This window comes from Takifugu rubripes, chromosome 9 (genome assembly GCF_901000725.2).
Source record: "Takifugu rubripes chromosome 9, fTakRub1.2, whole genome shotgun sequence".
NCBI classification, from domain to species: Eukaryota; Metazoa; Chordata; class Actinopteri; order Tetraodontiformes; family Tetraodontidae; genus Takifugu; species Takifugu rubripes.
Genome location: NC_042293.1, coordinates 12,593,011 through 12,604,577, shown reverse-complemented (window position 1 = coordinate 12,604,577; position 11,567 = coordinate 12,593,011). Strand labels below are relative to the sequence as shown.

Below are 11,567 nucleotides of genomic sequence, written 5' to 3'. Positions count from 1 at the left end.
TAAATCTTGGTCAGCTGCAGTGTGTGTGTGTGTGTACCTGTGTGCATGTGTGTGATGGACGGAGCTCGTCCATACTCGTCTAACAATAGAGCGGACAGCCATAGGGTGCAGCGGTCACATGAGGAAGAAGGGCTGGACTCTGTCTCCTTGAGGACCTGAAGGAGCTCCAGCCTGCTGCTGATCTCTGAGCCGCTTCTGTCTGGGTCCCAGGTAGGAACTCTGGTGTCACTTCTACTCAGATTAAACCTTGCTGTGGTCATAAATCTCACCAGGGAGGGATGGCAGCAAATATTTCTGGTGGAGAGGGAGGATTAGCTAAAAATCAAGCAAAACACTGACTTTTTGTTTTTACAGGCAACATTATTATTTAAATCAAATGATATCTTAACACACAACTTACATCTTAAACTAATGCACTTGAACACAACTCTGATTCAAATGATGACAAAAGGATTTAATGTGTTTTAATTTTTTAAAAAAAGGATTATAATGAACCTTGAATGAAGGACTTGTATGTAAATATTATCAATACCTTCTGTGATATTTAATGGCTTTTATACTGTATATAGTTTGACTAAAATGCATTACTATTTATAACTTGTGAGAAATATTTCATTATTTTTAATGATGTCATATTTTTTGCTGAGCTATAAATAGACTAATAGGGTTCCATTTTACAGAGCTCATCTGCATCAAAATGTCTGACACAGAGGAAGTTGTGGAGGAGGTGGAGTACGTACATATTTGTATACATTTTGTGCATCACGTTTTTGATATTACAATCACTTTAGCGTGTGGATGAATTCAAATTCTAAGTTCTTTTCTCGTTTCGTGCATCCTGCTGTTGTTCTGAAGGGAGGGAGAAGGTAAGACGGGTCTTCTTTATGTGTGTTTGCACCAATCAGCCTTTAATTTCAGAACATTTCACTAATTAATTCACCTTTGTGACGATCAGCTCAAGAAGAGGTGACGGGTGAGTATTGTTGTATCTATTTAAAAATGTCTACTTCTACATCTTAATCATGCTTTTCATTCCAGATGAGTCAAAGCCCAAACAAAAGTAAGTGTCTGGCGTGGGTTTCTTCCCTTTAAAGTCAGTAAGAAGCTGAACCTTCATGAACACGAACTCTTCCTCCTCCTCAGGTTCATGCCCAACATCAGTGCGCCGAAGATACCCGACGGGGAAAAAGTCGACTTTGACGTGAGTCGTCTGTAGGCGGCTGTAAAATCTCCAGTTTTCCGCTTTATTTATCGTATTGGTCTGCGACAGGACATCCACAGGAAGCGCCAGGAGAAGGACCTGTCTGAGCTGCAGTCTCTGATCGAAGCTCACTTCATCCAGAGGAAGAAGGAGGAAGAGGAGCTCATCGCCCTCGTCAATAGAATCGTGAGAAACCTTCTGTGCAGCATGAACTGCATCTACTAGGGATCAGAGGCCTCAGGACCTGAGGCTTTTTCTGTTTTTCTCCACTTTGCAGGCAAAAATTGTGCTCTTATGCCACTTAATGCCAATAAATACAGTCACGTTTACATTGTTTACTAAAGAGAGATTAATGGGTTTGTTTTGAATCCCAGAATCTTTAAACTGGAGAGGATGAATCCTCGAAACACTGCTAATTCGTCAAAGCGTTGACAGATGAACAATGCTGCTGTGTCCAGGAGAAACGTCGTGCTGAGAGAGCGGAGCAGCAAAGAGTCCGGGCGGAGAGAGAGAAGGAGAGGCAGGCCAGGCTGGCTGTGAGTTCCTTCAGACCTTCAGGTGTGAGCAGAGGTGGCTGTTTTCCCCCGGTGTGACGCGCCTGTGCACCCTGCAGGAGGAGAAGGAGCGCAGGGAGCTAGAGGAGCAGCGCAAGAAGCTGGATGATGATGCCAAGAAGAAGAAGGTCCTCTCCAACATGACCCAGCAGTACGGCGCCGTGCAAAAGGTCCAAACTTTAAGAATTATCCTCACCTGCTGTTCAACCTGAAATCATGCGCCTCACGTAGAAAAGTCTGCTGAAAGTGGAGCAAGAATGAGGATTTTGTTTGCCCGACAGAGTGAGAGCAGGAGAGGAGCCAAGAAGATGACCGAGAGGGAGAAGAAGAAGAAGATCCTGGCCGAGCGCAGGAAGGCTCTGAATATCGATCACCTGAACGAGGACAAGCTGAAGTATGTCCTGACTCTCCTGCCCGTGTGAGAGAAAGGGCGTTGGAAAATGGCTTCTCCTCCATCTGCTCTGTGTTCAGGGAGAAGGCCAACGAGCTGTGGCAGCGGCTGACGGAGCTGGAGGCCGACAAGTTCGACTTTAGTGAGAAACTCAAACGACAGAAGTATGATGTGAGTCAGCGTTCACGCTCATTCCTCCCAATTCGTGTAAAGTTAGAAAACTCCTCACGGGAGCATTATCCCAGTCGCGTGTGCACACGTGCGCCCTCTACTGGACACATCGGGTATTCAGTGAATCCTTGTTTTTGCAGATTAATCAGCTGCTTGCTCGTGTTAAAGATCACCAGAAGTAAGTGAATCACTTTATTGTTATCATACAAAAAGATTGCACATTTTTAAATAAAACGTCCTCCAAAAAATTGCCATATGGCCCTCACAGGTTTTAAATATGAATTTTGCAGGTCATTAAAATTTGGTCATTATGCCGGGATATTTCTTAACTCGCGTTTTCCTCGTCTCCCTTTAGTGCCAAAGGTCGGGGCAAGGGCAAAATGGCTGGCCGGCTGAGGTGAACAGACCAGGCCGACACTGACGGGGGAGACACGGACAGCAGAACCTGACCTGCACGTCCGTTTTGTGTGTACCAATATCCCACGTTGTTGGATTACATGTCAATCACCAGGATTTCAAAGCAATAAATGTCATTTCATCCACCCCTGCCGCTCTTGTTTTAATGTTCCACATTTAAAAATCAATTACAAACGTCAAACCGATCAGAATTTGATTATGTTTCTCATTTCTTTAATTCAAAGCTACATTAGGAAGAGTCATTCTCCAGCAGGGCTCCACACAGTGATGATATTACCTGTACAATGTTTTATTACACAACAAAAATATAATGATCTACATCAGGAAGCTGTCACCGCGTTGATAGGGTCAACCCTCGATTCTAGTTCTGTACATTAAAACTATAATTCGGTATACACATATCCACACCAGTGCTTTTCCAGGTTGTTCGTCGGGAGTTTGTGGTTGTGCGGGAGCTTGAAGATGACGAGCGGTCGAACAGCTCCGCCCCCTTTTACCACATGTGGGTTTCTCTGATCTCTGCTATCACTTGACTGGCTTTCTGCAATGCCTGGGGAGGTGAGACATTCAAATTAGGAACATTCCCACACAAACTGCTACTTGGTGACGTCAAATCCAATATCTTGCCCGAGAACAGGACTGATGAAATGTAGCGCAGCCTGTGACTGATCCCCGACATTATCTTTAGACGCCGCCTGACACATGACGGATGTGTTACCTTGAGCATGTCGGCAGCCTCGTTGCGCCTCTGAGCCATGTCCTCAGACTCTGTCAACAGGTCGTTCAGCAGGGCCGACTTGTATAACTGACCCACCAGCTCGCTCTGCAGACAGTCCTTCACGTGGTTCACCAGGAAGTGCATCACTGCCTTCGGTACGCTGAAACCAGACGGCGGGAGAGATAATGGATAATGGATAATAAATACGGGGTTATTCAGGGATTAGATTACACACCTGTCCTGGATGTTTTTCCGAACAATCAGGAAGTATGATTTTATGAGCCTCTCGATGACCTCACAGTCCCTCTGCTCCCGAGCTGTCAACTTCCTGGATACGGGAACGGGCTGGCAATAGACCAAATATCAGAATAATGGCAGGAACGATACAGCATTTGTACGTGTAAATTCACTGTACCCACCACGTCCAGCAGGTTGACAGCTTGACCCTTCAGTGGGCTTGAAGGAAAAGGGGGTTGCATGGCTGCACTCTCGTCTCCCTTCTTCAACATGCCCCTCCAGGTCCCCGTCCCTCCCTCGGTCTGCTCGCTAGCGGGGCCGCCTGCTGCGGCCTACAGGGGTGACAGGGACAGTAAGGAGAGGGTGCAGCTGTTCAAGGGGGCACGTGATCAGATCCATGCACAAAAAAAAGCTTCATTCACGAGGCTCAGCAAATAAACATGCGATGTGATAAATGAAGTCAGATGTGCGATACAGAGTGGGAGTAAATGTCAGATAGACAACCGATAGACAGTTGGATTTAAGGGAAATACAAAAGCCTGATTGCAGCCAGACATGTGCAGCCAACAGCCAGACAGAGACACACCTTAGTGACCTCGCTGCTAGGGGCAGAAGGATCAGTGTGGGGCGGCCCACCGGGGCCTTTAAGGAACTAGAGAAGACATCACAGGAAAGTATGGAGAGAACACTGACCGAGAAAGCAAGTGAGCTACAAGAGGAATAAGCGAGCCAGAGGAAGAGTACCTTATCTCTGGGGACAGCGGCGGGAAGGTCTCGCATTCTGTTTCGTCTCTGCTCCTGCAAAATAACAAATCAAGAATGAGGTCAACGCCATTTATCGTCACCATGATATCTGTGAGGACTAAGTTTTATCGCTTACCTCTATGTTGTTGTTCATGAGGCCGCATGCATCAGCAAAATCGGGGTGCTTGGTGTTGATGTAGGCCAGCTCAATGGCAACCAGGTTGTGGACCTGAAGAGGAGGTAAAATAAACCCGTGAAGACTGAGCGGGAGTGAACGACCCGAGCACTGTCCTGCGTTGGCGGCTCCTGACCATTTCGTTAGTGACAGGAAGTCTTTTCCTTAGTAACGAGGTGACCACCTCTACTATGGCATCGTGGAGCTTCGGAAACCTCAACAACTCCTGCGAATATAAATAAGCATTAGCGAGACTGAGCCAGTGAGCCCTTTGGTGCATTGCTGAGTGTGTTGTCACACCTGGGTACTGTAGTTGCTGCAGTGTTGGATGATTCTCTGCATCTCCTCATGAACCAGCTCCACACAACGCAGGCTGGGGTCCTCCAAGCGCTTGACCTGCCTCTTCACCAGCAACTCGAAGGAAACCTCGGGCACGAATAAAGCGGGCCGCGGCCCCTGTTGGGTACAATATAACCTCAGGTCTTCACCAAGATGCTGAGCACAACAATGACAACCAGGGAGCAAAACCCCACCGTCGCATTCCTGATTGCTGTGAGCACGTCGATGGTTGTCAACCCCCCCAGGGGATCAACCGACTCTAAGGTGCGACCAAATGTTTCATGGAATATGTAACAGATTCTTGCTCCACCACAGCTAGGAGAAAAATAAACAGGCATTAATGGTGCAGACAGATTTGGGTGGATATGCGTATATGCTGCTATGTGCAGCTAAGGTCAGAGACTCACAGCTCTGCGGTCTCGATGTACTTGGCCGTGCCTTCGATGGTGCGACAGTATTCTGCAGCAAACTTGGTGATGAGCTGCAGCAACGTGGCGCTTTGATCACCTACAGGCTCGCCATAACTATTGAGCAGAGACTGGTACTGCGCTGCTAGGACATTGATCCTGGACTTCAGCTCGGGCAGACAATCTCTAATGTGGTGCATCAGTAGTCTATTAAAAGATTATAAAAGAGAACACTTAAAGGGGAAGATTGGCTGCAGCATTAAATCCTGGACAGTCTCTGAAAGACTCGATTTGCTATATTAAACTTTGGTACCTGTTTAGTGTTCTAGCCAGATATTTGGTTCCATTTCTGTTAGCAAGAGATGGGTACTTCTTTTGTAAGAAGGCATGTTCATCACGGATCGCATCTGCCACCAACTTCTTCTGGTTGATGTCCAGCTGACTCCTAAAAAGAAAGCACAAAACAAAAAAAAGGTTTCTTTAATCTTCTTTTAACAAGCAGCAACAGAATATTTAAGCAGGACTCGGTTGGTATTTGAGGGGATGGCTGCCTTTACAGAACTATTCAAACAATTGAATGTTTTTACACCAATGATCTATACTAAATAATGTCTGTTAACCTCTGTTGACATGAGAAAGGTACGCCTCATAGAGAGTAAACTGTGAAAATTCTACACTCATTTTCAATGCTCAGAATGCTACCACATATCTTGGGCAATTGTCGTGAATGTTACCTGTTAACGACTCCGATGATGCCCAGTTTCACAGGAATGACCCTGCCCATCAGTACATCCATGGCGTCTGTACCAGCATCCATCAGATCCAGCTTAGTCACCACTGCCAGTGTTCTCCTGCCTTAAAAATCAAACATACATAATTAATGACAAAAAAGAAGAAGCCATGAGACGTTAAATGCAGAAAATTTCAATGTAGTCACTCACCATCAGGGTCGACCTCCCGGGCCACTTTAAGCGCCTCAGAAGTGGCCAAGTCTGTGTTTGCAGCAGTAACAGCCAGGATGATGGAGTTTGGGTTTGAAATGAACTTGAAGATCAACTCTCTGATCTGGATCTCTATGTCTTTGGGCTGATCTCCCACCGGCAACTGTTGGAGGGATACACACACTAAGATCTGTGTGTTTGTGTGTGTGTGTATGTGTGACGAGCAGAAGAATAAGGAAAAGGGAAGAGGCGCTGAGGTTGCTGTTAATATTTATGTCTTAGCAGCTCACCTTTGTAATACCAGGAAGGTCAACTAACGTGAGGTTCACAACATTTGGCGAGAAGATTTTAAGATGAATGGATTCATCGCTGATGCCCTACAAAGAAAACATTGTGTTACGCTCAGAAGCACATTCCTCCAGAGCTGCAGCTGTAATCTCTCCCAGCGGCTGTAATTAGCAAACCTTATTATTTCCGGAAATTCTTTCTGTCTCTGCTTCAATTTCCTGTCTGATCTCGTCAAAGTCCGTAAAGATCTGAAACAATCATCAGAACAGTGACGAGTCAGACTCCAAAACACATGTGAAACCTTCCATCACCACCAGAAACAAATCTCATTCGCCCAAACTATGTTGTCATTCATCATGTCAACAACTCTTCTCTCCAGGGTATAGTTCTAAAAATAGACTTTATCCCTCTCCATCATAAAAGTTTTTAGGGACAGGGTGTGGGCATGATGTCTTTATGTGCTGAAAACAGGTGGCCATTTCTTAAATACCAGTGAGTCACTGAGCCCACAACAACATCAGAGCCGGTTTGTTTATGTGCATCTATAGGAAATGCAACAAAAAACATATTTATAATGATTCATATTTACACCCTACCTTATTTTTGGTGTGTAGGAATTTTCCCCATTCCTCTCCATCGATGCCTACAGAGATTTAAAGAAGAAAGCAGAAAATGTTTTACTGGTGCGCCAGATGTGGCCTGCACATTGGTGTAGCGACAGCCCATTACAAAGGTGAGATGGAAAACAACCTGATCCACAGCCGACTTGCAGGAACAAAAATATATGGAAAGAGAAGCACGTGTAATTCAAAGAGCAGAGTTGCAAAAACAGGAACAAAATTACTGGGGTGAACACTTTAGCTTTAATCCAAAAGGTACTGGAGATGAATGTAGATGAGCTATGATGAGGTCAAACTGGGTGCAGTAATTGCTTAAATAAATAAAAACTAATCTCTGTCTGACTGCCTAATTCCAAGAGTCTAAACAGGTACTAGCGCTTTAACTGAGTGTAGTAAGGTCACATGGTATGTGCTCTGAAATGCTACACAAACACAAGTGGGGGGGTGGGAGAAAATGGGCAAAAGTGAGATTATGATTGTATCAACACTGCAAGGTTAAAAAAAAAAAGGGAGACCTTTGTAAAGGCGTCCATTTTTCTTGGAGGCTGTGGTTTAGGGAGAGATGACAGGAGACAAAAGAGTTAGCCTAGCTATCTAGATCAGCTGCATGGGCCTCTGCAGCATGCACCAAGATGCCTGTCTCACATGGGAGACTCTGGCAGAAACACAGCTGCAGCTATATATTAGGAAAATGAGTGTGTAAAATGTATATATGTGCACCATCAAGAGTAAATAGTGCATCATTTATTTGAACTTAAATTGATACACAGCTAAAGAATTGCACAGATACGTTACCATTTTCTTCAGTGGTTTTCTTGCAGTCCTCTGGATCAACGTGCACTAACTGTAGGATAAGAGGCCGGCGGGTGACGATGCCAGTACCACGTGGAAGGATGTCTCTGCCCACTAAGCTCTCTAAAACCGAACTCTTTCCACTGCTCTGTAAAAAAAAAAAATAACAGCATCATAAGAGAAAAACAAATGTAGCAACTGGCACCCTGAACTGCATTCCCACCAGCCAAAATGTAAATTAGTTGTGGGCCCAGGATATTCTTTCTAATTGGGCAGAACTTTCCATTGGCCTTAAAGCCAAAGGGAGCCATTCAAGGTGTATATCTGGCTTGTTGACAGAAGCTGAATCCACATTAATGAGATCTGGGAAAATATAATGCTGATTTTACAGGCACGGGCGACTCTCGTAGACTGATGCCAACCTCTTGGTTGAAGAAGGGAAGTCTATGAATGCAATTAGTTGAGCTCTGGTCCACATTACAATGTGATCCAAGCATGTTTAAACTGCAGGTCACAGATGATTTACAGGAGCATTTACAAGAACAATTACAAGCGTTCGCCAAAACAAAGTCACGTGACCAGCCTTGGCTGACTGCCACACCGTCTTAGACAGTCACATCCTATTAGCCGGTATATAAAAGAAAGTGTTGGCCCAAACCAATTAGCTTCTAATACACAAAGTCGGTAGTAGGTGGACAGAAACGGCATCAAAGGCAGTGTTCACTCAGCAAAACTGAGCAGAGTGGACCAAAACTGCCGGATTCTGTTCTGAATGGTACTGAGATAACGTTTGTTTCCTTGACTAAATAAAAAATATGGCTGGGTTAAGATTGGAAGTGAGGACGAACACGCAGCTCTTGCCAATTTAAACAACTGGCTGATTTACATTTTCAGCCTGTGCGTTGCTACTTTGCCAACAACGAATAACGCGCCGGCTAAGTTGACTTGCTAGCATTAAGACAAAGTTGCGTTTCTCACCTGAGTACCCACAACAACTATCTGCGGCAGCTGGATAATGTCCGTACCGACCGTATTAAATACATCTTGAAGCTTATTTATGACAGGAATGAGGGCCTCCATCCGTTTCGCTTTAAACGCAGACCTGTCAAACTGGCAACTTTTAGCCTTCTATACACGGGAACAAAGTCATTCAACGTTCCGCAGCTAAAGCTACTGGTGACTCTTTGGCTCAAAATACACGGGGTTCACGCGCAGAGTGGAATCATGGGAGATGAAGTCCAATCCAGTCGCGATTGAAGGCTCACAGAAAACGGCTTCCGTTTTTATGAACTACATTTCCTCGAGATTACGATGCACGACTAAAATTGTAATTTTATCTACGCAACAATCACCACGGTGACGACCAAAATATTTATGCGAAAGGCTAATTTGTGGAAAAGTGTATAATATGTATATTTAAATGTCAATGTCAGTAATTTACTTACTGACAAAATTTAACAGAAATCTTATTATAGTCTATTTACTTTTCACATGCATATTTCATAAAATATACATAAAATTCTATAGCAGAAAATGAACAAATAAAAAAATCTTCATTTGAGTCTTGAAGTCGCAAATATTTACCAAAACATGTTTGTCTATTCATTTAAGAAATATGTCAAACATACATGCACATAAAATATTGGAATATTTGGTGCATTGTACATTCATTTTTATTGCAGGGTAACAGTATAGAATGAATATCTAGAGTACAACTTGCATATAAATGTGAGTTCAATGCAGCTTCTTAGAACTCAAATCATGAGAAAAATGTCTTCTATACCACTGTTATTCTTCACAGCAATCCAATTATTTTACAATAATCGTGGGAGGTTTAAACACAGATACTGAAATTATTTTAAAAAACAAACAAAAAAGACAAGCAGTGTCAGAAATATTAATGTTAATATGCAGAATACATAACTTACACTTTTACATGTACAGCATAAAAGAACACCTTAGATCACCTAAGGGGTTGCAGAAGATTCTATCTTAACACCAGTATAAGTTTTCCCTTACGGCAGCTTTGAGCTAGAGTCACTTAATATTGAATATTATGACATAATACAGTCAATGTAGGCAGTTATCATGCTTCCTTTGCGTTGCATCACTGTCCGACAGTACTGTTTTGATCGCCCATGAAACCTGTTTTGAGTCTCTAGTGTGTCCATCAAAGGTAAACATTCGGTCCAAGTCATCATCAACTTGAAGGCCAAAATCTTTCAAAATGACAGTGATTCCAAAGGTGAAAGATTGGCGGTCGCTGTTTTTGCTTTGTTTTTCGTCAGTGAAATATGAAGCGCCATGAGACTGATCAAACTCTCTCCTTTGGGATTCATCTGACAAAGTCTCATAAGCCAGAAAAAAGAGAAACACAACTTTCAGTGAATGTAAAAAACTCATTCAACATTAATATCACTCTGAAATAAGATGAGAGAAATGATTTTGTATATCAAAATACTACAGAAGAAAAATGCACCTTCAACAATTTCCCTGAATTTCACTTCAGCATGAGAGCTTTTGTTCTTATCGGGGTGATATTTCATTGCGAGTTTGAGGAAAGCCCTTTTTATCTGACGTTTAGTTGCATCTCTGTACACTCCTAGTACATCGTAGTAGTTAATGGCAAGTATCATCTCTGTTATCAGGTGAAAGCACACCACAAGTATGATAGCAGATTGTACCATGACTATATGAAGACCCCTAAAACATGATAAAGAGAAAGCAGGAAAAACACTGTATGTATGCTGCTTATTTGTGAGAAAACTTCATGTAGGGGATTTGATTTGAAAGGCTTAGATCACTGCAATTATTTTATGCAACGTTATTACCTCACATGACAGCTTATATTTGACTATTAACTACACAAAATTTTATGAATGGATTTTTATGGCATTTTCCGAAAACATAATGGCCCAAATAAAAGATGATTAAATTTGGGTGTGTTCTGGATTCCATCTTACAAAGGTAATATAACCTTCTATTTCTCATGCCTATATATACTGTTCTCTGCACTACTATACTGCAGGTCACAATGTGTGGAAAAATGACGTACTTTTTGCCTACTTTCGTAAAAGCATTTACCAGCATTACCCAATTTCATCTAATAACTCATCTTTTACTATAGTATACAGTATGCATTAGTATTGCATACAGTAATCCATGGGATAAATTAGCTTAATTTGTCTCAAAGTCCCTACTTCATAAACTCAGTATTCTGTACCGGGATAAAGAATTATATTCCGTGTTAATATGGGTTTAATGTTATATTTACCTCTTCTACCTCACTGCATCACTCCAACACAGGTTTTTTGGGGGAAAGGAGTGCTACTTCACCGGAGTCTTCGGCTTATTTCCTATAAGTATTCAGTTGACCTAAAGCGTTGCAACATTACTGTAGTTTAAATTTGGAAGTGACCCAGAAACAATCCCAGAAAAAGACCCCCATGACTGTGGTACGTCTTCTTCCAATATTGTTGTTGGTAAACACGTGCGTTCCTGCCCCCTGTCGGTCGGGGTAGTTATCTCGTCAGCAGACCTGTTAATATCAACGTTAAACTTGTTTTTAAATT

At 43.0% G+C, this 11,567-nt stretch overlaps 2 protein-coding genes and 1 long non-coding RNA gene across 6 annotated transcripts; 1 reads left to right on the top strand and 2 right to left on the bottom strand.

Annotated features, from left to right (window-relative positions):
- Window positions 1–112: 112 nt before the first annotated feature.
- tnnt2d (troponin T2d, cardiac) lies at window positions 113–2,859 on the top strand. Its single transcript, XM_011607502.2, has 13 exons — window positions 113–210; window positions 681–732; window positions 856–866; window positions 956–973; window positions 1,039–1,060; window positions 1,144–1,201; window positions 1,271–1,387; window positions 1,660–1,737; window positions 1,815–1,925; window positions 2,037–2,149; window positions 2,227–2,317; window positions 2,458–2,495; window positions 2,673–2,859. Exons 2-13 carry the CDS (start codon window positions 698–700, stop codon window positions 2,716–2,718), a joined length of 738 nt encoding a protein of 245 aa, XP_011605804.1. The 5' UTR covers window positions 113–210; window positions 681–697; the 3' UTR covers window positions 2,719–2,859.
- A 66-nt stretch (window positions 2,860–2,925) lies between these two features.
- dnm1l (dynamin 1-like) lies at window positions 2,926–9,193 on the bottom strand. 4 transcript variants are annotated; one of them, XM_029842192.1, is made up of 20 exons: window positions 8,974–9,193; window positions 7,999–8,143; window positions 7,719–7,748; window positions 7,180–7,226; window positions 6,760–6,831; window positions 6,586–6,672; window positions 6,296–6,458; window positions 6,089–6,209; window positions 5,668–5,799; window positions 5,355–5,561; window positions 5,142–5,262; window positions 4,909–5,064; window positions 4,745–4,834; window positions 4,570–4,662; window positions 4,434–4,487; window positions 4,276–4,341; window positions 3,872–4,021; window positions 3,688–3,797; window positions 3,453–3,612; window positions 2,926–3,284 (listed from the first exon to the last, which is right to left on the bottom strand). In XM_029842192.1, exons 1-20 carry the CDS (start codon window positions 9,073–9,075, stop codon window positions 3,228–3,230), a joined length of 2,163 nt encoding a protein of 720 aa, XP_029698052.1. In that variant the 5' UTR covers window positions 9,076–9,193; the 3' UTR covers window positions 2,926–3,227. The 4 variants fall into 4 exon arrangements, with proteins under 4 accessions (XP_029698052.1, XP_029698054.1, XP_029698053.1 ...); XM_029842194.1 differs by lacking the exon at window positions 4,276–4,341 and having other exon boundaries at window positions 8,974–9,192; XM_029842193.1 differs by lacking the exon at window positions 7,719–7,748 and having other exon boundaries at window positions 8,974–9,192.
- Window positions 9,194–9,650: 457 nt separating this feature from the next.
- LOC115251101 (uncharacterized) lies at window positions 9,651–11,471 on the bottom strand. Its single transcript, XR_003889654.1, has 2 exons — window positions 11,270–11,471; window positions 9,651–10,344 (listed from the first exon to the last, which is right to left on the bottom strand). It is a non-coding gene; the product is annotated as an uncharacterized lncRNA (long non-coding RNA).
- Between the last annotated feature and the right edge of the window lie 96 nt (window positions 11,472–11,567).